The sequence below is a fragment of the Ochotona curzoniae genome, unplaced genomic scaffold (assembly GCF_017591425.1).
Source record: "Ochotona curzoniae isolate NIBS_2020 unplaced genomic scaffold, NIBS_Ocur_1.0 contig_1014, whole genome shotgun sequence".
Taxonomy (NCBI): Eukaryota; Metazoa; Chordata; class Mammalia; order Lagomorpha; family Ochotonidae; genus Ochotona; species Ochotona curzoniae.
The window spans coordinates 49008185-49032122 of NW_024464920.1; the positions used below are offsets into that span (position 1 = coordinate 49008185).

Below are 23938 nucleotides of genomic sequence, written 5' to 3' on the forward strand. Positions count from 1 at the left end.
TTTGAAGGCACCTGGCCAGGTTGAGTCTTACTTCCATCAGGAACAAGGTGGCACTAGGCAAGTAGCATTCTTTCTGGGCCCTCTCCCTATCTCCACCAACCTATGGTCATCCCTCCTTCCCTGTGGTTGTCACTTCCTAACCAGAGGCTCGGTCTAGCAGAGGTGCAGGTGCAGGTTCGGCGGCAGGCAGGCGGCAAAGCCTGCGTTCATTTGCTTTGATTCAGCAGCACATGGATGCAGCAGGCAGAAATGAGTTTATTGCATTAGAAAAAACATCAAAGAACACCAGCCCACACCTCCATCCCAGACAGTTACTAGTTTGACTTCGAGGGCATCAATGCATTCCAGGTACAAGCTTTGTTTCTGGGAAGGGGTGACGGTCTCATCCCTCCTCCTTCCCTGTCCCTTTTAACCCACGGACCTCTATGGAAGTGTCCACTCTGACACAGAACAGGACTCAGTATCCACTCTGCTCGCCCACGCATGTCCACGTGGAGTTAGCTGGTCACAATGGGCATGCTCCTGAGGTTCTGGGCAAGACAGAGCAGGGTGAAGGCTGGCTGGGAGAGGTCCTAGCCTGAGCCTGGGCTTCTATAGTGACAGGGGGACCTGCCTGCTGGGGTGGGCGGGAGAGCTTGCCTTCCTGCAAAGGTGCCTCCAGCTCCCATAAATCCCAGGGCACAGCACATTGGCACGGACACTGTGGGTGTGAACAGGTGCTGTTCAAGAAAGTGAGTGACTCAAGATTGTCCTGGGGAGTCACTGGAGCTAACTGTTCGGAATGGCACTGTGTCCAAGAGTGAGTGGCTGAGCCTGTGTGTGGGAGAGGAGAACAAAGCCCAGTGTCCTCTGGGGACAGAGAGCCCTGGATGGAGCAGGGTGGGACAGGAGGCTGGGAGAGACGGGCCAGACAAGGCTGGGCATGGTGGGCAGCAGAATGATGGCCTAGATCAACTTTCCTGCCCTCCCAGGAGAAACTCAACCCTGCTACCAGGACCAGCATTAAACAATGACTCCTGCCAGTTCTGCTCTGCTGTCACTGTGTGCACACTGCGAACGAGTGCATCTTGAGAAGAATTAAAACTGCTCATTTGTTTGGCCTCTAGTCTTACAGTTCCAAAACGTCACTGGGGCTCCCGGCTGGACAGGCCCCATCGGGGACAGTGACGCCAAGGCAGAGGGACCTCTCTCCCTTCAGCTGAAGCTCTGATAAGGCCAGCTGATGGCAGGGGAGGGGTCAGAGATGGGCGGCAACTTTTCTGGAAGGAGAAACACAACCCAAGCCTGCAGTGATAGTCACGGCAGGAGGGGCCCGAGGTGGCTGTGGGTGCCTCAGGCTGCCTCAGCCCCTTCCTCACGCTGCCTTCCTCAAGGTCCGAGTTACGGGAGCCTCTTCAGACCAAAGACTGTAAATTGTCAGCAGCAAGTCATCAGGAAAATGCCCAGTCATGCTTCCTTAGAGCCTGGATGATAACAGTGACGGTGTGTGCCTTCAGAACACACTTAGGGCAGGGTCAAAGTGTCTAGTGGAAACAACACTACATTTTCTTGCTACCTTGATTCTGCGTCATTAATTTTTTCTACATCAGAGATTTTTTTAGAGCAGGGCATCACACCCTCCTGGTCCCTAGCTGAGACTGCATACTGGTCTAGATGGGAGGTTTTAGGGACTGCAAATGACTCGCACCATGATTTGCAGGGTAAGGACCGGGTTCTGCCGCTGCAGCCCAGACCTTCATCAGGCGTGCCAGGCATGCCATGCTGAGGAAGTGTGGCCTGAGGGCAGCCATCAGATCCAGTGCAAGGAGAAATGGCTTTATCCTGTATTCTCTGGTCTGATCCTTGCTGTCACTCTTCCAGCCGCTCCAGCTCTGGACCCATAGCCTAATGGGGCCAGGGGAGCGGAGGCAAGATAGGTTGTAGCTAAGAGTTCACTGAGTCGGACTAGTCATTCTGTACCAAATCCTTTGGTTCGTCTACCTGCAGAAGGAAGCTGCTCTTGGGTCATGGATGTGCTTAAACTCCCCTGGGTCCCACAGGGTGACAACCTGGGTCAAAAATGGGTATTCTCTAGAAATAACTTCTAGGCTGGGGCTCCCCCAAATTGTGCCTCTTGCTTTCTACTTAACCAACCTCCCTCCCTTTCTCCAGGGTGGAGGACGCTTAGGAAACAGCGTCAAAAGTGAACTCACAGACAAGACAGCCTTAATAAATTAGTGTAATACTATTGGAAGGGTGGCATTTTGTTCTGTTTCTTAGCAGCATTGTCCTATGTGCAGCCTGGTGATCTCCTTCCCTGGGATATTTAAAAAGCCGTCCCCTGGTTGTTAGCTCTGATGTAAAATTATAAAATAGAAATCTGGTAGGGTTTGTTTTGTTTAAAAAGGAAAAGCCCTGGTGAGGCAGGGCGGTCCCATGTGGTCCTGTTAGCTCTGGCCGTTGGGTCTGCCCACGGAGTTACCCCCAGGAGGCTGGATCTGGATGGAGTCCAGGAGAGGCCGAAGCGCCTGTCCGAAGGGCCTGCGGGGAAACGGAGTCGTGAGCTGGCGTGGCTCTGGAAGGCAGCCTGCCCATGGCTGAGGGAGGTGGCCCCTGGTACTTCATTTTACATCCTCAACTGGCTCCCGCACCATTTTCTCTGGGAACTTGGCGGCCGACTCTGCCTTCTACTCCCAGTGCCTGGCTGCAGTGAGCCCCTCCACCTCCCAACCCAGGAAGCTCTGCTTGGAGCAGGCTGGCTAGACGGGCTAGGCTTTCTGTACTTGAGGCTTGTGTATTTCTAATTCTTATAACCAAGAAGATTAAAAGCAAAATTTAAGTGAGGAATCTGGGACAAAAGGAAAAGGCTCTGGCACACTTCGGGCTTCTGGTTTCCTTCAAGGACTACGTGGTCTATTCAGGAGGAATGACAAATGCCAGGCTGCTGGAGGGTGTTGTGCCACTTTTCCAAAGGGCTCCCAGTTTGCTCTCTTGCTGACTGGACTGGAAAAACCAAAGACACCTTGAATAAGGTTGTCACACAGCTCTTGGGCCCCTGTATTCTCTTTGGTGGATATTTCTGTCTTTGAGGATGAAGGGAATAAAGTGCACCAAAGTGTAAACAGAACCCAAATCACTAACCCAGCTCAAGTCCAGAAGTTCCACCCAGCAGACAACAGCAAGAACATTCCAGCTTCTTGGGTTTGCTCTACGGCCTATAACCTAGATCCTTCAGTGGGGATCTGGGGTTCAACACCCCCCAAGGACCAGGAGGGCAGGGCCAGGGTTAGGAGACTTGGGGCTCCTCAGCAGCTTTAAGTCCTACGTAAATATTTTGTGAGGTGTGGAAAACACCTCACCTCGCCGAGCCTGCTTGACCTGTGGGGATCCCTGTCAGACAGGACTCCAGAAAAAACCAAGTCAGTTAGTCTAAGCAAATGGACACAGTCCTGGAGTAGGCAGAGGCTGCCGGAATGCAGTACATAGCAGCAAAGACAGCTTATAGAGGCAAAGGTGTGTGTCATTGCGGGGAAACTGCCTGCTGCCCTGGCCTACAAGGCCCCTCCAAGACTAAGGCCAAGCTAGGGCAGAAGGGCTGCCAGGAGTCCTTGAGGTAAACACCAGCTGGGGGCTGACCGCGTGCCAGGCGTGAGGTCAGGGAAGGACATGGCCGTAGAGGGACTTGAAAGTGCTCACGGTGCAGTGGGAGAAAGTGAGTCCCAGAGCAGCCACTGCCCGTTGCGCCTCTAACGCTGCGTGGGACATGCGCATCTGAGGAGGGCCACGCTCTGGGCACCATGGGGAAACGAGCCAGGGCTGTGTATAAACAATGAAACTGCTGTCACGTTTGTGGTTCTTGGCCAGGGCAGAGCTGGCCTAACCCTGAGGAGGTGGCAGTCACGTACGTGTGCAGATGGCTGGGGAAGTCTGTCCTAACCAGGACAGGGCCAACACGGACCAGAGATCATGACTGGGGGTTTTCAAAGCTGGCAAAGATGGGCACTGAGATGCAGCTTGACTTACGTAGACAGGACTTCAGAGGGCAGGTCAGTGATGTAAGAAGGAATCTTCCGCCCTGTCAGGAACTGTGCCACTTCGTTGCTGAAGGTGTTACAGTTGTGTTCAAAGAGGTTGTAGGCCTCACCTCTGTGCATCAGGAGAAAGGTTTGGAGAACAGATATGAGAAAGTTGGCAAGCACCCTGTGGAGTGATACCTCAAGCTGCTCCGGTGGGGTAAGCATGCCTGGGTGAGGGCCGTGACCTCCCCTAATATCACAATACCCAGGGCTGGGCCAGCCTGAAGCAGGGAGCCCACAACTCCATATGGGCCTCCTATGTGGACAGCCAGAACCCCGGCACTGAGCCACGGTCTGCTGCCTCCCCAGGCAGTCACAGGGAGCTGCATTGGGACCTGAGTTGAACTCAAACCAGCCAACCACTGTGGGATGCGGGTGTCCCAAGCAGCAGCTTAACCAGTTCTGTCACAGTGCTCATCCCAAAAAGGGATTTCTGAGAGAGGGAGAGATGAAAATAGGTGACTCCTATAGTTTCAGGGGCCTCCTAGTCACAAAAGCAGCACTTTGCGGTTAGGGGGTTAAGCCTCACGGAAATCAACCAAAGCTGTTTAAGAGAAATCACGCTCAAGTCCGTGTTTTCCCCCAGCTCCCTGGGAAGCCTGCCCTCTTCTGACGCTTAGGACCACAGAAGGCCAACAACAGCATCTGCTGTTTCAATCGAAAGGAAGGAGCAGCCTCTTTCTTCTGAAATCTCAGCAGAAAGCATGTGGGGATGGGATGTCCGCCTCGGAACCAGACAAGCTCCCGGTCACTTCCCTCCCTTTACACACACACTCTGCAAAAACTGGGCCAGGTCTGAGCTGAGAATTCTAGGGCATCAGACACAGCGGCTGCCCTCCAGAGACCGAACAGGGGAGGCAGACCCAAGTAACCTGACCCCTGTCCCCACTCACCGGAACAGAGACTCCCCCAGGGAGGACAGGTACTCCAGGAAGATTTCTTCTGTGACTTCAGTGCTCCCCACATCAACCACAGAGTCTGGAGGCCCAAGCAACGTCCCTCCCTAAAAGAGCCAACCCCCAGAAAGTTATTAAGTAGCTGTCTCTATTTTTGACGTGGCTTCCTAGTATAGCCCAGTGTTCTGTTCCAATAGCTTCACGTTTCCCTTGCAGGGCACCCTGGGTGCGTGAAGAGCATGTGGAGTCCTCTGGCTCAGGGCCTCCCAGAGCTGCCCTCCTGCCTGAGCTAAGCAGTCAGCCTCTTGGTTGCCAGCAGGGCCTGGGAGGCTGTTTCTCTTGTAGATCTGACTGCACTTGCCATGGCCACTCTTTCAGTTGGCCAGGAGCCCTTTTGTCCCCAGTGTGCCTGGTCATGGGCACAGACCTGAGGGGTCGCCTCCCAGGGCCCATGTTTGGAAAGACCCAGCCAGGTTTCTTGGGACACATTTGATGTCCCTTGTAGCAATGGGAAAACTGAAGCACCATGGGCTGCCTGGCACCATTTCCAAAAGGGGGTGACAGAAAAGCCTGGACTCTGGAGGAAACCTTTGGCCATGGGACTGACAGACTGCACAGAGTCAGAGGCTGGAGGTGAGGGGCGATGAGCCACAGGGGAAGAGATGGGGACACCGCAGATGACAGACCTGGGAACACGGTGCACTTAGAGCATGGCTCCCTGCAAGACGGCTGACACCTCCCCAGTGGCTGACACTTCAGGTGGCTTCTTGGGGGAAGGTGTGGCGAGCAGCTAGGTAAGCATGGTAGTTGGGTAATCATCTGAGTCGTAAGAGACTCAGTGATCAATGCCTGACCCCTGACCCTTGGCTGTGTCACAGATGTGTGCTGAGGACCCTCTCTATGCTGTGCCTCCCGTGGACAAAACAGCGCAGGTTCTTGCCACAGGGCCTGTCTTCAGCCTATAACCCAGTGTATAATAAAGGGGCTGTGCTGGAGAAAAAGCCCTTGGTGCACACAGCAGCAGACCTTCCCAGGGTGACGGGGAAGAAGTGACACTGAGACAGAGCCTCAAGGATGGGGCGGCACACCCGGGTGAAGGGGCAGGGAGCCAGACTAAGGCTGCACTACAGATGTGCTGTCCAAGGCGTGCTGAGCAACGGGGAGAAAACAGGGCTAGAGATGTGAGCTCAGACGGGCCCTGAGAGGCCTTGGAGGCCAGGCTGAGTGTTCTGGGGAATCGGAGTCCACATAAGGAATGCCACAGTCAGGCATTTGCTCTGAAAAGGAACTGCTTGGTCTCTGCTTGAACACCTGTGACAACCTTGGGCAAGTTCTGACGGGGCTTTCGGACCAGGGCCACTGACCGCCTCCGTGCCCAGGGCACTCACCGTGTGTTCCCCACTGAGAGCCCAGCCTTGGGCAGCCTCAGCTCACGAAGAGCTTACAGACACCTCCCCAATAGTATCCTCAGTGGGACAGGAGAATGCACAGGTGCCAGAGTGGAGGCATCTGGGAGAAGATTTTCTTAAGCCAGTCTTAGAGCAGTCATGAGGAGATGCACCAAGGCCAAAAACCACAGGTACTGGGCCAAGAAAGCTCCTAGTCTGTGGGAAGCCCAGAAATCCGAGACAAAAGGATAGGGGGACACTCACCGGGGGGCAGCTGGAGATCCCACCGCTGCCAAAGAAGAACTCGTCCTTGTGCACGACTATGGAGGTATGCCTGCCAGAGAGACACGTGAGCCAGACCCCGAGCACTTGTAGGCGTCGCCCTGCGCTGAGAATTGTCCCGCCGCAGAGGACGGTGGGCACCAGGGTCATGAAGTCAGCCAGTGGAGTTAGAGGGAGTCAGCCCTTCGTAGCTGGGGAGTGGCTCTAGGACCACCTTCCTCCTAAACTACCAGATCCCTGCCATAAAATGGTCTGGAGTTTGCAAAAAACACACACACGTCCCTCCATGTGCTTTGTCCCTCCAAGGTGACTTGTAACATCCAGGGCAACAGAAATGCCATGTTACGAGAGTTCCAGCATTCCGTCCAGGGAATAATGACAAGAAAAACAAGTCTGTAGAGGCTCGAGGCAGACAACATTTCCCCCAAATATATCTGTGGATGTGGAATTTGCCAGGGGGCAGGGGGAGCTGGCCGTGTCCCAAGCCAGGGTTTCTCAGCCTTGGCATTATGGGCATTTCGGCCGATCACTCTATGTGGTGGGGGCTGCCCTATGTTTCCAAGGATGCGAGCCACCTCCCTGGCCGCCCCCAGATGCTAACAGCAACCACCCCCAAGTTGTGGCAACTAAAAATGGGTGGGGACATGTGAAATCACCCTGCTAGGGAGCGTCTGCTGTGGGGCCTGGACTTAGGGCACTGAGATCTATGATACTTGCAGCCAGAAGGCACACCCGGAACCTGGCATGCAGAGGGTGTGGCTGTGTCAGAAACCCATCCACGTAAGGAGTCCCGCCCTCCCTCCTGACTTACCAGATGCCTTCCAGCTGTTTCCCTGTGGAAAAAAAGATGAGATTTAGCTACTTGGGATCACGCTGAACTGCCCCATCTGTCTGATTCAGTGTATCACGCAAACCTGGAGGAACCAGGTGTTAACTTCCTGGGGAAGCCCGAGCTGGGGACAAGGATGTGTTGCACCAGGGAAGCTGAGAAGTTAGCAGAGCCCTTCATCGGCAGGCAGATGAACACACCACACGCACATACGCCTGGTGGCGTGGCACCTGCTCTTCTCTCAATTTTCCAAGTTCTGTTTCCTCTGCATTGAGACTGTGAGAAAGCAAGAGAAGCGGCTGCTCACTGCCTCACTGAGGTGACACCTGTCAGCAAACAATACACTAAGAACTTTGTAAATGGTGCCCCTTTAGACAGTGGATGTACATCCATTCCATACGCCCACGTGTCAACAACACGTCAAGTGGAGAAACGCAAACAAGAGTAGACCACCACCCGGCACCGGAGGACTACAAAGTGGAAAGGCACACACAGGAGTAGATAATTAACTAAAAAGACACATGGCTGATGCCCTCTATTATAGTGGTAAAAGATGCATTATACAAAAAAGGGAAAACCAAAGAAAACCACCTCCAGGAGTGCCAGTTTGAGCAATAAATGACAAACATGGCAGGGTGGACACCTGGTAACCTCTGTGCAGGTGTACAGCGGGAAGGGAGGAGACTGAGGTCCTGCAGGGGGTGAGAGGCACAGGGGCAGTGATGAGGCAAGATGGGCGGCAGAGCTGCAGCGAGGAAGGCCAGGCCTGGTCGAGGCCGCAGGGTCTGGATCTGCCCCAGGCTCTTCTTTTTTTCAAATTCTCACTTAATATGAAAGGCAAGGACAACTGCTGCCATTCCCGCACCCAGCCGGCCAGTGAGTGTTGGCTTGTGGGGGCCTAAGGATGTGGGCAGGGTGGCACAGGGCATGTGGTGCTCTGGGAGCTCATGTCTAGGCAGGTGCAGCAAAATCAAGGACTTCCTCATGTGCTTGGTGCTGGAAGGGGAGGGGAGGAGAACCCCAGGTCAGCACGCTCCCTGGTGAGCTGGGGGACCAGGTCTGGAGAACTTCAATGGGCCTGATCTTGAGACTCTGGTGAGTGGGCAGAGCTCCGGACCTGCACACCACCCACTGCGCTTCTGAAGGTTGGGCTGGAGAACTCATGCGCTCCTGGGCACAAGGATTGTGGCTTGATTAGGGAAAGGGGCAAGGGGCCACATGGCGGAGGGAGTGTGTTGTAGGTGAAGAGTGACATCTGAGGGACTCCCAAGGACAATGCCACTAAACTTGTAGGTGAGCGAGGGGACTGAGACCTGGTGGTTACGAGGGGAGAAGACAGAGGACCTTTATGGGTCAGACGATGCACCAGCCCACATGGGAGACCTGAGTTGGGCTGATCACCACACAACAGCCTACACGGAAGCTAGGGCTGAGTGTTGGAATATGGAACAGGTTAGGTTAGACCACAACACTAACCAGCACACAAGAGAATCAGGTCCAGTGGCAGATTCTGTGGGAGATATGTGGGCCTAATCCTGTGGAATTACAAGTCCCGTTGGTTAGTTTAAGAGTTGGGGTAGTGGGCCCGGCGCAGAGGCCTAGTGGCTAAAGTCCTCGCCTTGAGCGAGCCAGGGATCGATCCCCTATGGGCGCCAGTACTAATCCTGGCAGCCCCGCTTCCCATCCAGCTCCCTGCTTGTGGCCTGGGAAAGCAGTTGAGGACGGCCCAAAGCCTTGGGACCTGCATCTGCATGGGAGACCCAGAAAAGGCTCCTGGCTCCGGACTGGCTCAGCTCCAGCCATTGCAGTCACTTGGGGAATGAATCATTGGACAGAAGATCCGTTCCTCCTCCTCTCTGAATATCCGACTTTGCAATAAAAAAAAAACAAAAACAAAAAAACCTTATATATTAAAAAAAAAAGAAAAAAAGAGTTGGGGTAGTGATGGGCTGAGCTAGGCCATGACCATGGGACCTGCCAATACTTATGGGTAATGGGGCTAGAGATAGGCTGGGCAGGTCCAGGCTCAGCACCCACATGTGCACCCTAAAACAGGGTGTAGGGTGGGTTGGGGCACTTCACCCACCAGCTCATATAAAGGATGGGATGGAGGGGACAGGCTATGCCGGGCAAGGGCCTAGTATCCGCTGGCATGTGTGAAGATCTAGTTTGGGAGTGGGCCTGGTGGGAGAACTTGGGAAACTCCCGTGGTGGGCCACAGTTCCTGCTGGAGAGCACGTGGTTCAGGCCTGGGCGTTAGGCAGGTCGGGCAGGGTAGCTCCGCCTGTCGGCAAGTGTGTGGGTTGGTTTTGGAAGCGGGCAGACGGGTCAGGATTGAACAAACCTTAGCCAGCTCAATGATAAATACAAGAGCTAGGCTGGAGTGTGGGTCATGCTGGGCTAGGCTATCACATCTATCGGGCTGCATGAGCCAGGGAGGGGAGCAGACTGAGCAGGGCCATGTTGCAGCATCCACCAGCAAGAGCTGGGACTGAAAGCAAAAGACAGGTTAGAGCTGGGTCAGAGCAACCACTGGCATGTGTGAGGTCTGAGGCTGGGATCAGGCCTGGTTGGCGAGCTAAGGGAATGCCCTGGCTGGGTGGTAGATCTCACTGGTGAGTGTGGGGGCAGCAGAGGGAGCTGCGATCTGATCTGGACGAGACTGTAGTGTCCCTTGGCACAGCTGTGGACTGGATCTGGGGTGTGCCAGACTGGGCTAGACCTCTGTTCCTGCTGAGCCATGTGTGAGCTGTGTCTGGGTGTAGATCAGGTTTGGCTGGGCTGTTGTACCCAACAATGAGCCAGAATTGGTGCAGGCTGGTTAGGAAAGGCCACTGTTTCTGCTAGGACAGGAGGTGGTCTAAATTGGGCTGGGCCGTAGACGCAATGGTATGCGTGAAATTTGGCACTGGGAAGGTTGTGATGGAGGAGCTTGGGGAACCCCTCTGTCAGGACGCAATCCCTGCAGGTGGGCGCAAGAACCAAGTCTGGGAGCAGCTTAGACCAGACCAGTTCATATCGCTGGCTGATCTGAGAACCAGAATGGAGCACAGGATAAGCAGGGTTGGGCCACAACACCAGCCAGTTTACAAGAGGGCTGGAACTGGGGGCTCGCTGGGCTGGGCCAGGCTACAGCAGCCAATGGCAAATGCTGAGGTGAGGCAAGCCATGCCAGTTGGGCCATAGTGCACAACCACAAAGCAGTGGACAGCATACGCCAGAGTGGGCGCTGACACTGGGGGCTAAACTGCAGAACCACCTGGAGAGTGCAAGAATCCAGAGTAGGAGTGGGCCCATTAAGGAAACAGTGGGCACCTTCCTCTTGGGTTGCTACTCCCACTGGTGAACATGAGAACTACGACTGGGGGACTGGCATGGCTAGACAGAGTGGCACCCGCCTGCACTAGTGTGGGCTAGATAGTGGGGCTGGTTGGGTTCAACTAGACTTCAATGCCCATTGACATATATAAGAGCTGAAAGGGATGTGGGACAGATGGTCGGCCAGTCTGTTGTACCTACTGGCAAGCACGGGAACCAGGGCAGGGGGCAGGCCTGGTGGGTGTTATTGGGGGGTCACCCAGTCTACGCTGTAACACCCACTGGTTTGCAGACATGGGGCTGGAGACAGAACTGACCAGGCATTTGCTTGACAGAATTCTGTCACCAGTGTGTGTGTAGGCTAATTTGGGCGAAAGATTGCGCCAGGTCCTGTATTGGCAAGCACATACAAGAATCAGGTCTGGGATCACCTCAGATGAAGTTTCTTGGGGGATTTCCCCCCAACTGAATTGCTGGACTCGGAACTCCAACCATGGGGAGGAACTGCAGGTAACATGGTCTGCCCGCGGAGAGCATGAGTCAGAGCTGGGCTTCCTCAGCGGCTTCCACTTGGCTTAGTCAGCCACTGTGGCCAGCTGGGAGTGATCGGCGGGAAGTGCCATCTGTAACTCTACCTTTCAAATCAATCTTTTTTTTTTCTTGGTAAGATTTACTTATTGTTTGAAAGACTTCCCCTTGCGTGTGCCAGGATCCCAAGAGTACTGGTTCCTGTCCAAGCTGCTCCATGATTTGGGGAGTGAACCAGCAAATGGGAAATCTTTCTGTGCCTCCTCTCTGTAAATCTGCCTTTCCAATAACAATAAATAAATCCTAAAAAGAATAGAAAAGAAAAAAGTGAGTTGGATGGGATGCTCATATGTGATGCTAGCGTCACAGGTAGCAGGTTTATCCAATACAGCGCCAACACTGGCCCTTCTCTATTATTTTTTAAAGAATTCTTTCTTTCTTTTTTTTTTTTTTCAAAGTCAGATATACAGGGAGGAGGAGAGTCAGAGAAGATCTTCTATCTGTTGACAACCCCCAAGTGGCCACAATGGCCAACGCTGTGCCGATCCAAAGCCAGGAGCCAGGAACTTCCTCCAGGTCTCCCACACAGGTGCAGGATCCCAAGGCTTTGGGCCGTCCTCCACTGCTTTCCCAGGCCACAAGCAGGGAGCTGGATGGGAAATGGGATGGTTCGGATTAGAACCAGGGCCCATATGAGATCCCGGCATGTTCAAGGTTAAAACTTTAGCTACTAGGCCACCACGCTGGGCCCTTGGCCCACATTCTTGGGCCCATGCACCCTTGCAGAAGACCTGGAAGTTCCCGGCTCACACTGGCTCAACTCTGGGTGTTGCAGCCCATTTGGGAAAGTGAACCAGTAGATAGAAGACTCTCTTTCCTCTCTGTAAAATCTGCATTTCAATATTTTTAAAATGTACTTTTACTTTGATAACCTGCTCGTTCACTCCTGAAATGGCTGTAACAACTGAAGCTGGGTTGATCCAAAGCCAGGAGCTTCTTCCAGGTCTCCCACATGGGTACAGGAGTCCAAGGTTTTGGGCCGTCCCTTACCTCTTTCCTAGGCCACAAGCAGTGAGCTGGATGGGAAGTGGAGTAGCTGGGACTTGATCCAGCATCTATACTGATGCCAGTGCTGCAGGCAGAGGAACTCAATCCAGGTCTCCCGTGTGGGTGGCAGAAACAGTTCTTGGAAGCTGGCTTTAGGAATCAGAGCTGGGTACTGAATCTATGTATTCCCATACATGCTGGGAGCATATTTACCACGCCAAATGCTCCTCTCAAAGATGACATTTCAATCTACGGCCATACCACCCTGAGCGCGCCCGATCTCGTCTGATCTCAGAAAGATGACATTTCAGCAAGAACCTGAGTGGAGCAAGGCAGGACATGCCCAGCTATCTTCTGGACTGAGACACCAGTGTGGCTGGAATGAAGGTGTGAGGAAAGGAACAGGAGATGAGCAGTGGCAGTTGACAGCCAGACCACACAGAGCCTGTGGAGGCTCGGAACGCTGAGCCTGGGCAGCCCAACGCAGTGGCCACTGACCACAGGCGCTCAGTCCTCTGGTTGCACCAATCACATCTGGAGTACTCAATGGTCGCATGTGGCTAGTGACCATTGTCAACTGGACAGTGCTGGGCTAGAACATTCCATCAGTGCACAAAGTTCAACTGGATAACACTGTCTAAGACTTCGATAGTGTTAAGACATTGTCCTGTAACATTTCCAAAACTAACAGAAATGACACAGTGCCTGGCACATGAAACACACCCAGTAAAGACTAAGTCTTATTTCTTCTAGGCTTTATAATGGAAAATTTTACAGTTGCATCCAGTACTGAGATGTTACATCTACTCATGTCTTTCTCCCCACTGGAGCACACCCATGCCAGACTAGGGTGGTACCCCAGCACCCAGACCTGAGAAGCAACAGAAGCATTTGTTGAGATGAACTGCTTTGTTTCATTACTGTTGTTGGCTGACACAGTGCTGCAGGGGCCAAAGTCTTTACCTCCCATTTTGCTACCTTGGCCGGTGCTGTGCTGATCCAAAGCCAGGAGTCAGGAGCTTCCTCCAGGTCTCCCATGTGGGTGCAGGTCCCAAAGCTATGGGGTGTCCTCGACTGCTTTCCCAGGCCACAAGCAGGGAGCTGGATGGGAAACGGGGCTGCCGGGATTAGAACCGGTGCCCAAAGGGGATCCCGGCGCAGACAAGGTGAGGACTTCGGCTGCTAGGCTACCATGCCATGCCCCCTACTTAACTTTCAAGTGTTCAGTCAAGTCTCAGTCACTCCTCTGATCAACTGGTACACACCTGTCCTTGCAGGCCACTGGAGACACAGAGGAACGTCTCCCAGAGCTCGAGCTCCATGCGGAGCCTATCAAGGCCTCTTTCATTCACTCACCAGAGCATCTAATTATCACCCCTTTCATACTGATACCTAAATGCTGTACACACCCATGTGTTATTTTTAGGGAAATAAACTGCTGCTCTATAGAATTAAAAAAGGAACTGGGTATAGAAGAAAATCTCAAATATTTACTGGATTATTTTCTACAAAGAAATATCTACATCCTGCCTATCTTTTTTTGAATAAAAATGTGACACAGGTAAAGCTTCAGGTAAGAAAATAATAAACAATCTGAAGCATCTCCTACACACATTCGCACCAAACTCCCACACCTCTGTGCTTATCTCTGTAGCTGGGCGTGAAAGGAGGTCAGGAATTTTGAAGAGCAGCCGAAATTATTAGGGGGAAGAACAGAAAGACAATTATAATAGCTAATTATCTGCGACAAACAGGGACTACGGGGAAAAAAAGTGCAATCAGGTTGCTGCCCAATTAAAATGGTCAGGATAATTGTGGGACCATTTTTTCTGCCAACGAAGAATTGTGCAACAGGAGAAGGCCTTGGTGGGTGGTGAGCCTAGGGGACGGGAAACAGGACAAGGAAAACTGGAGCCCATGTGGTTCTGAAGGGAGGAGACGTGCTCATCCCGTGCAATCACAGACCATAGCGGAACTGGACGCGGTTCTCTCATAGAGAGCCGGTCCCACTGAGCGGCAGGAGGCCACAGAACTGAGTTTCCCAAATCTAATTCAGGAAATGAAGGGTAAGAATGTAGACTGTTGGCAAAGGGACAGACACACTGAGCTGATTTCTTCTTCATCCCGATCTGAAACACTTGGCTAAGGACAGAATGTTTACAAATGTCACCGAGGCACCTGCTTTACATGTCACTCAAGAGTGACTGCGAACATGAACTCTGCAAGTCACACTGCCTGTGTTTACAACCCCATAACCCAGGCTCGCACCAACTAGGTGTGTGACTTGGGGCAAAGTCCTCAGCTCCTTGGGTCTCAGTTACTTCCAGTGAAAAATGTCATTCATGGACCGCTTTCTTTACAGAACAACAATAACAGCAACAAGATTTATTTGAAAGAGAGGGAGACAGACATCTTTCATCTTCTGGTTCATTCCCCAAATGGCTACAAGTTGGGAGGGTGAGGCAAGGGTGGATGGCGGGAGCCTAAACACTGGGTCCTCTCCTGTCTTTCCAGGGACTCTGGATTAGCAGGAAGCTGAAGCAGCAGCAAAACTGGCACCCTGATGTGGGCAGTCATGCCACAAGGCCAGATGTGGGATCTACCTTACAAGGTGGTGGTGAAGGTTACACAGCATGCACGGACTCAGGAAACAGGGGTCTGGCACCTGGTAAGTTCTCAGTAATCGATGGCTATTAACATACTTCTAGAACTCATGATAATCAGGAAACAAATATTTTTTAAAGATTTAAATACATTTAGCATTGGGAAATCAATGAATGAGACCTAACACAACTGGGGCATACTCAGTCTTAGTAGCATCTAAGCCATGGGCCATGTGCAGGATGGCAATGCCCACTTTCTGGAAGCTTTTTTTCCTAGAAAGTGATGACCATTAGCTTTGCCAACGTTCCCCTTCCCCCCACTCCCTCTTTTAAGGACTATTCATTCTGGCTGGCACTGAGGTGTAGCAGGCTAAGCCTCCACCTGTGGGGCCGATATACCACAAGGATGCTGGCTGAGTCCCACCTGCTCCATTTCTGATCCAGCTTCCTGCGTATGGCCTGGGAAAGCAGCAAAAGAAGGCCTGCACCCTTGGGCCCCTGTACTACACAGGAGACCAGGAAGAAGTCCCAGGTGCTTGGCTCTGGGCCAGCCCAGTTTTGGCTGTTGCAACTATTTGGGGAGTGAACCAGCAGATGGAAAGTCTCTCTCCGTAAACTCTGACTTTCACATAAAAATAAACAAATTAAAAATACTAAAAAGTTTGATGAAAATACTTTAAAAATTACAGAGAGGGATTTTCCATCTGTTGAGTTCATTCCTCAGATAGCCGCCATGCTGAAGCCAGGTGCTGACCTGGGGGTGGCAGGGGCCCAACGATCTCAGCCAGTTTGCCAACCCCTTCTTTACCACTTCTGAAAGGCATCTATCTATACAACATGGGAGACAGAGAATTCAATTTACAGACAAGCTGTCCTCACAGCTGCCACTGCTAACTTAGGTGCCAAACTGGTGAAGTTCTCTTGTTTAGCCAAAGGTTTCTAGACTCCGTAGCTCCTTAAAAGTGCAAGGACGCACCTTCTGGTTCACCTACTCTCTACGAAGGCCTTCCTTCAGGTCAGGCCAGCCCGAGGGCCTGGCAGGTAGATTCCTCTCCTCTCCGGAAGCACTGAAGTCCCTCCCCACCCTCGAGCGCCCTCTTGTATCTCATCTGAAAGCACCAGTTTGAACAGCCCTACCCTGAGCCCTGGTGTGTGGTGTGGCAGGTCTCAGTTCCCTTTCTGCAGGGTAGGGCACACATCTGTGACTGCTTCACTGCCTGAATTATGTTGAAGGCCTCCAGCACTACAGCTCCTTGATGGCGAAGACCACCTGTGTCCATGGCCTCACCTTCCAGTAAGCTCAGCACACTGACAAGCACCTAGGACACACTACCTTTTCAACGAGTGAAACAGGGCTGCCTGCCGTCCCTTTTAGCTGGAAACAATAATCATTAGACCGCAGAAAACTCCGCGACTTGGACTTTGGGAGCCTAGGAAGGCAGTTAAGAACCACATCACTAGAATCAATTAAACAGATGGCTCCATTCCAAGTGCAGCTGGAGTGATGTAACCTGCTCATGACCAGCACCTTCACCAAAAGATTTAAAGCAAAATACCAATTTTGGGAACAAAAGTTCACGAGATTCTGAGTTGGAACTTACAAAACAAGGTTCTCATACATTCAAAACTCCCCTTAGGTGGGACAGCTGGTGAGTATACACAGCACACAATTCAAGGATAAGAAAATGTTTACAACACAGTGACCCTCCATCCTCCCCCACCCCTCCCCTAAGGGGAGCTAGTTCCCCTTTCCAGAAGGTACCACTGCTGTCAAAGGCTTGTGCCTTCTTCCAGATGCCTAGCGAGCACATTTATCCCTCTGGTGTAAAGCGCACTTGTATTTGGAGAACTGTTCCAACCTTGTTTCGTTCTTTTTTCAACCTGCCATATCCTCAGACAACTCCCCCCACCCCTTCTTACTTAGCAATATATGCTGCAAACGAAGGCTCGGGCGTCTGTATTTTTAACAAACACCCTAGACGATTCTAAGGTAACACCAAACAGAAACCCCTCACTGGCCGGGGCTGAGCTGCGGTACATCGGAAACGCGGAGGCTGAAGAGTCGCCCTCAAAATGAGCCTTGCTGTACTTTGCCTTCCTCCCCCACCAAGAGAAAGCAAAATCGTTTCCCGGTGTCTCCACAGACGCCATTCGAACGCATATTGCCAAAAAATTATCTCGATCTTCAATGGTTGGCTCTACCGCCTGCGCACTCTCACCCAAAGTCCCAAACTCCTGGTTACCCCAGGTACTCTGGGACAAGAACGGGGTGTGCTCCCCCCGGCACTCGGGCTGCTCCCTGCTTTAGTAGGTTCACGGCGGGCCCTCAGACCCAGAGCCCAGTCCGCGCCCCCCGACCTCCCCGAGCCCATGCATGGGCGGGCCGTGGCGGAGAGGTGGGCCAGGAGTTTGCTCCAGGCTCCCGCCGGCCTGACCTGACCTCTGCCGGGGGCCACAGAGCGGGTCTGCCCGGCCTCTCCGCAGTGTCCCCTGCACGAGGGCCACCGCGCCGCGGGCATCTCCGCGTGTCCTGCAGCATGGAAGGGCAGCGCGGGGGGCTCCGGCGCCTGCGCGCCCCTCGCCCGGTCCGAGGGGCTCCGCCCGAGCCCCCCGCCCCATCCCAAGCCGTCCATCAACTTCCTCCCCCCTCCCCGCCGACCGGCTGGCCCTCCCGCTCAGGCCCGACTCCCGCCCTCCTTCCTCCCCTCACCCAGCATGATGGGGCTGAGTCGTCGGGCCAGGCCCTTGGACAGGTCGTACACGTAGAGCTTCACCGGATAGAGATTCGGCGGCTCCATCGGGGCCCGTGGCGGCGGCCACCACGGCCCTCGGGCACCCGGCAGCGGCTTGGACCTTCCCGTACCCGACCCGGGCGGGGAGAGGTGGGAGCGGGACCGGGGGGAGGGGGGAACCGAGCCCGGGCCCGGCCTGAGGGGCGGGGGAGAGGCCACCCTACGCTGCTCGCGCCCCCGCGCCCGCTACCGGCAACGACTACTGTGAGGTGACAGAGAGGGGACGGGAAGGGTCTCGGACGGAAGAGGGGGCGGGGGCGGGGACTCCCTTGCGCGCATGTGCGCGCACCGTCTGACGGACGGCGGGGGCGGGGCTTTGCCGAAGGGGGCGGGGCTCTCGAGGCCGCGCTTGGCTTTGGGCCGGAGACGAGTGTGAGAGGAGCCGGCGGCTGGAGTGGGTGTGTCCGCCTACCGCGCAGAGTCGCGCACTGTGCGTGATGACGCACGCGCGACGCTGCGTGCTTCCCAACTCGGGGCGAGTGGCGCTTCCCTGCCCTGGAGAAGGCAGGCTGCTGCCCCTAGTGTGGCTCCTTCCTGCCCCTCTGCTCGTTCGGCGTCAGCCGGAAGTGGGCAGACCTGAGCGGGAAGAGAGACAACCCAGACAACCCCGGGACCCCGCCCCAGTCCGGGAGCCGGCCCGCGCTCGCGCAGCACTTGCTGGGGGCCTGAGGGAGCTTGCTTTTTGAGGGTGGGAGAGCGGGCTCTCCCGGAGCAGGACCCCCTTCCAGGAAAAGGGGTGGCTGCTGCTGCTGCTAGGCCGAGTCCTCTCGACAGACCCCAGAAGTAGGACTTTTCAGTTTAAATTTGCTTATTTCATTTAGTAGTGCAGCAGCACCCACCATGTCTGACTGGGGATCTTACTACAAAACCGAGGGGGATGGCGACGTGGAGGAAGAGGAGGAGAGCCCCGAAGCAGGTGGTGAGTGGCCGGGAGGGACTCCCGTGCCCGTTTCTCTCCCCGGATAATCGGAAGTGCTTTTCTCCTTTGGAACTTCTACAGGGCCACCCGTCTCTGGTTCAGGTCCCTGGGACATTTTCCCACCCATGATTTTTTTTTTTTTTTTTTTTTTTTGCGCACTGGTAGGTTGGCAGCTGTTGAGCCCCCCCACTAAATGACCCTGACCAGAGATCATTTAAAAAGTTTCCGGGGAGATTCTTGCTTTGCCGGAATATGTGGTTTTACGCATCGCGGGACCTCAGTGTTTAAACTCCTTCATGCTGTAGTTGCTGTGACGGCAGCACGTTCCAGGAGAGAGATTCCGTCCCTGTCCCAGGCTTGTGATTGCAGGGGCTGGCAAGGGAGAGGGGAAAAAGCACGTGTGTGATTGGACAGCTCGTGAATCTAACTCCTGGGTAGACATTTGTTTCTTTAAAGATTTATTTACTTGTTTGAAAGGCAGAGTTACAGAGAGGGAGGGAAAGAGAGAAATGGCTAGAAATTCTGGAGTTTTTTTTTCTATATTAAAAGCAGGAAGCATGCTGCAATATATATGCTTGTGAAAAGTACAAGAGAAAATGGGACTGCGGTCTGCATACATGCGTGATGTACCACTGCCAGCATTTTGGCATTTTTCGTATTTTCCTCCTGTATTAGTGACATTTCCTAAGTATGCATAGCTGTTTTTCTTGTATGCGACTTTGTATTGTAATTATGGTGTGTTACATGTTTTCTTTCACTTTAATATATGCAAGTCTTCAAAAAGGGATTTATAAGGTGGGAGACTTGGAAGAGGCTCTGGGCTGTTGACTTCAGATCAGCTCAGCTCAGCACCAGCTGTTGCAACCACCTGGGGAATGAATCAACAGATGGAAGATCTTCCTTTCTGTCTCTCCTCCTCTCTATGTATCTGATTTTCCAATAAAAATAAATCTTTTAAAAAATTGGAAAAATTATTGTTTAAAAGACTTACACAGAAAAAGGAAAAAAAGAACAAAATATTTATTTCTATTGGAAAGACAGAGGAGAGGCTGAGAGATCTGTCAGCTAGCTGCAACAGCTTAAGCTGCGATGAACAGGAGCCAGGAGCTTCTGGGTCTCCCACGTGGGTGCACGGCCCAAGCACTTGACTCGTCTTTCACTGTTTTCCCAAACCATCAGCAGGGAGCTGGGTCTGAAGTGCAGCAGCCAGGACATGAATTGGCACCTGCCTTGGCTGCAGGTGCCACAGGGCAGAGGGTTAGCTTGCTGCTGTCACCATGCTGGGTCTTCAGTTGCTTACTTTAATAAGGATTAGGAAGTAACAGTATCAGAAGGGGAGACAGTCAGGTGTTACATATCTTTTTAAGAAAGACATAAGATATTCACATCAGAAAGAAGAAAGAAAAGCTGAATGTGATTAGGCTGGCTGGGTTCTCAGAAGAGCAGGGGACTACATACACCGAAGGATCTGGCTAGTGAAATCCTGATGGTGGACAGGGTACTTGACAGGGCACCCCGGATTTTCAGTAAGTCACAAGGAAAACGGGGAGGGGTAGCTGTGGATTAAGAAGCTTCAATGACTTATTTTTTTGAAAAGTCAAAACTCATGTTTAAGGATGTACTCATGAGTGAGCAAACTGCTAGACCTGAAGGCAGGAGGCAGCTCTTACAGGCAGGCTAGAAGTTCCTGCTGGCTGAAAGTAGGTGCTGTAACTGGGGAATCTGGGAAGGATTTCAGGGTGGCCGACGAGGCCTCATTTCAGGATTTGGGTGGTGGTTTCAAAGCACGTTATGGTGATTCGTTTGATGACATTTTGACCTTATGGGATATTCTCTGTTTTCTGTGGATGGTAAACGTGGTAAAAATGAATACAAAGGCGAGTGTTTGCTCCCGTCTTTTCCCCTCATAGGAGAATACACGTATTCAGGAAGAGATAGCTTGATTTTTTTGGTTGATGGCTCCAGGGCTATGTTTGAATCGCAGAGTGAAGATGAACTAACTCCTTTTGATATGAGTATCCAGGTAAGACCACCTTTATTTATTACATTTTTTCCTAAAGAAAGTATTTAACACCACTTAAGGATGTCTGGACTCTGGGGTGGGTGTCTGGCCTAGCGGTTAGGATGCTGACATCTGTCGGTGTTGTGTTTGATGCCGGCTCCAGCTTCCTATTGATGGGGACCCTGGGAGGCAGTGATGCTGGCGCAGGTCGTTAACTTCCTGCCAACCCTTTGGATTGAATCCCTGCTTCTGCCTTTGGCCTGGAGAGAGGGAGATAGCACATGGGAGCACTCACTTTCTCTCCCAAAAGAAAGAAAAAATAAAGACTGAGAAGTTGCTTGGTTAGCCTATACTTGTATACAGTGTGCAAAAGTAACAGTAGTTTAGAAGCAACCATGTTGAGTGTCCTTTATTCTTGGTTTGACCTTCAGAGTCTAGGAGAGCAAGGCCCCTACCTGACAGGCTAGCTCTGATAGACAAGTGGGCTCCTCCTGTAGAGACAGGAGCACAGTCTGGCAGTTACAGCGTGAAGCTTCCTGTTGTAACTGACCTGTGGGAGGTCAGTCCTATGTGTGACTGTAAAAGATAACAAAGACACAAACCACTCCAATTGGAACAAGGACCAGAGTAGACATTTCTCCAGAGATGTACGCATGACAAACAAGCACGCGAGGAGATGCTTCAGTCATTAGAAAAATGCAAATGAAAGCCACAGCAAAATAGCACTTCACACCCACCTGCTAACTGTAACATAAAAGCAAGCAAAAAATAGGTGTGGGCTGTGAAACAGTTGGAATCTTCAGGCATCGCAGTTGCTGTGTAAAACAGACAAGTTAAAAACAGAATTACCATAGGATTCTGTAATTCCACTCGTGTGTGCAATAATACAAAATGATTCTGCCACTTACAAACAGCACATGTTAGAACAGTTGTTGAACTGCTTGGAATCTTGTTATGTCATCTGTAAGATGGGGAAGCTAATGCTACGGTCTTTTAAACTTGTTGTGACCGTTAAATATGTTTTGCTCCTTAAAATGAGGTATAGGGACTGGTGTTACGGCATACACGGCTAAGCTGCTGCTTATCTGGGTTCGAATCCCTCCTCCACTGTTTTAAGATTTATTTATTTCATTAAAAGCGGGTCCCAAGGCTTTGGGCTGTCCTTTACTGCTTCCCCAGTCTACAAGCAGGGAGCTGGATGGGAAGTGGAGCAGCCAGGACATGAACCTGTGCCCATATGGGATTCCAGTGCATGTAAGGTGAGGGGGGACTGAAACAGGACAGCTAGGTAGCAAAGGTTAGGGTCACAGGTTGGAAGCCCCCCTGCCCTGCTCTTCATAAATTTCACCAGCCTATGTATCAAACAGATGACCCCTTCCCAGGATGCACTTCCCCTCACCAGAGACCTGGGAGAGAGCATGAAACCACTCCTCTCCCCAAGATCACCTGAACACTGGCAATGCAGAGGGGCCATCTCTTCCCACACACAACAGAAGGCAGAGAGCCCAGAGAGACGGCTCAGTTGACTAATCCTCCACCTTGCAAGTGCCAGGATCCCCTGTGGGCATCGGTTTGTGTCAAGGTTGCTTTACTTCCCATCCAGCCCCCTGCTTATGGCCTCAGAAGACAGCAGAGGACGGCCCAAAGCCTTGGGACTCTGCACCCATGTGGGAGACCAGAAGAAGCTCCTGGCTCTGGATCAGCTCAGCTCTGGCCATTGCGGCCACTTGGGGAGTGAACTAGCAGACAGAGATCTTTCTCTCTGTCTCTCCTTCTCTCTATAAATCTGACTTTCCAATAAAAATAAATAAATAAATTTAAAACAAAAAGAAAGGAAGTGGAACAGGTAGGTCTTGAAATAGCTGCCTTATGGGATGCTGGCATGTGAGAGAGCAGCTTAACTCACCACACTACAGTGTTAGCTTCAGTTGTCTAATTTATTAACATTAGGGACTGCGTATGTTTCTGTTGTATACATATTTCAGTCTATATTTTATTCTAACTTGACATATATATTCTTTTTCTCATTGGTTCGTATCTTAGTGCCGTGCATAAATTCAGCAGGTGCATGTTGAGTGCCTTTTCTGTGCTGGGCACTGAGACCCGAAGCTAAGTGGTAAGTGATCCTAATTGCATTTCTGTGTTTTTCAGTGCATCCGGAGTGTTTACACCAGTAAGATCATAAGCAGTGCTCATGATCTCTTGGCGGTGGTCTTCTATGGTACCGAGAAAGACAAAAATTCAGTGAATTTCAAAAATATTTATGTCTTACAAGATTTGGACACCCCAGGTCAGTGATGCTGTAAGATGATCTTTTCCGTGACGTAGGAATGTCACTGCCCTCTTGTAGGAGCGTGCTTACCTGCCCAGTGGGTCCTCTCGAGGTGCAGGTCTCTCCTTTAAGGGGTCAGCAGCCCTGTGCTGAGAAAGGGATCCTGTGGTGAGGGTAGCCACTCGTGGCCTTCTGGCCTTTCTGTCCATTTAACTCCCTGCCTCTGATCAGGTGCTAAACGCGTGTTGGAGCTTGACCGGCTGAAGGGGCCGGAGGGGAAACAGCATTTCCGAGACTTAATTGGCCACGGATCCGACTACTCGCTAAGCGAAGTGCTGTGGGTCTGTGCCAACCTCTTCAGTGACGTCCAGGTCAAGATGAGCCACAAGAGGATCATGCTCTTCACCAACGAAGACGACCCCCACGGCGATGACAGCGCCAAAGCCAGCCGGGCCCGGACCAAAGCCAGTGATCTCCGAGACACAGGTGCACATCGCCCCTGGCTTTCTAGAGCTGTTGGAAGTTCCTGGTTTATTTTGATTTATTGAAAGGCAGGGAGACACAGAATCTTCCATTCACTGGTTCCCTTCCCAAATGCCTCTTTACAGCCAGGGCTGCGCCGTCTCCGAGTCCTTCTCAATTGGCCTTTCAATCTCTTGCTTGGTTTTTAGCTGATGTCAAGCATTTGCTTCTCACTACTCATAGAGGAAAGAATAAGGTGAAGCCGGGAGAGAAACTGTGTAGCAGTAACACGGAAATGACCATGTTGCTAGCTGTCTCCAGGATCACCTGAGCAAGCTTATTTTCCCCCATGAGATTTCTTTGTTTATTTTAAATTCGGAATTAAAGAGTTGGGGGTGGGTCAGAGGAAAGGGAGAGAGCTTTCGTCTTCCGGTTCACTCCCTACGTGGCTACCATGGTTGGACCTGGGCCATCCGAAGCCAGGAGCTTCTTGATCTCCATGTGGATAAAGGAACTGCAGTACTTGGGCCATCTGCTGCTCTTTC

General features: G+C 52.2%; 2 protein-coding genes across 4 annotated transcripts in view; one reads left to right on the forward strand and one right to left on the reverse strand.

The window, feature by feature from the left end:
- Window positions 1-235: 235 nt before the first annotated feature.
- On the reverse strand, window positions 236-17979 carry DESI1 (desumoylating isopeptidase 1). 2 transcript variants are annotated; one of them, XM_040986793.1, is made up of 7 exons: window positions 17657-17979; window positions 7433-7454; window positions 4949-5058; window positions 4794-4806; window positions 4682-4703; window positions 4003-4193; window positions 236-2520 (listed from the first exon to the last, which is right to left on the reverse strand). In XM_040986793.1, the coding sequence occupies exons 1-7, from the start codon at window positions 17742-17744 to the stop codon at window positions 2427-2429; spliced, it is 540 nt and encodes a 179-aa protein (XP_040842727.1). In that variant the 5' UTR covers window positions 17745-17979; the 3' UTR covers window positions 236-2426. The 2 variants fall into 2 exon arrangements, with proteins under 2 accessions (XP_040842727.1, XP_040842722.1); XM_040986788.1 differs by lacking the exons at window positions 4682-4703; window positions 4794-4806 and adding an exon at window positions 6604-6673 and having other exon boundaries at window positions 4003-4125; window positions 17657-17972.
- A 402-nt stretch (window positions 17980-18381) lies between these two features.
- XRCC6 (X-ray repair cross complementing 6) overlaps window positions 18382-23938 on the forward strand; it is a 40116-nt gene continuing 34559 nt past the window's right edge. For both annotated transcript variants that reach the window (XM_040986816.1, XM_040986806.1), the window contains exons 1-4: window positions 18382-18657; window positions 20568-20680; window positions 22811-22949; window positions 23163-23417. In XM_040986816.1, coding sequence (XP_040842750.1) covers window positions 18579-18657; window positions 20568-20680; window positions 22811-22949; window positions 23163-23417 — 586 coding nt within the window. In that variant the 5' untranslated portion in view covers window positions 18382-18578. The remainder of the gene's footprint in view (window positions 18658-20567; window positions 20681-22810; window positions 22950-23162; window positions 23418-23938) is intronic.

Bases quoted from the DNA above. Each gene is read 5' to 3' on its own strand.
- DESI1 (XM_040986793.1), bottom strand. From the start codon at position 17,744: ATGGAGCCGCCGAATCTCTATCCGGTGAAGCTCTACGTGTACGACCTG. The intron at 7,455-17,656 runs GTGAGGGGAGGA...TTTTTTCCACAG, and splicing joins ACTCAGCCCCATCATGCTGG to GGAAACAGCTGGAAGGCATC. The intron at 4,194-4,681 runs GTGGTCCTAAGC...GAGCAGCTTGAG, and splicing joins GATGCTGTTGTTGGCCTTCT to GTATCACTCCACAGGGTGCT.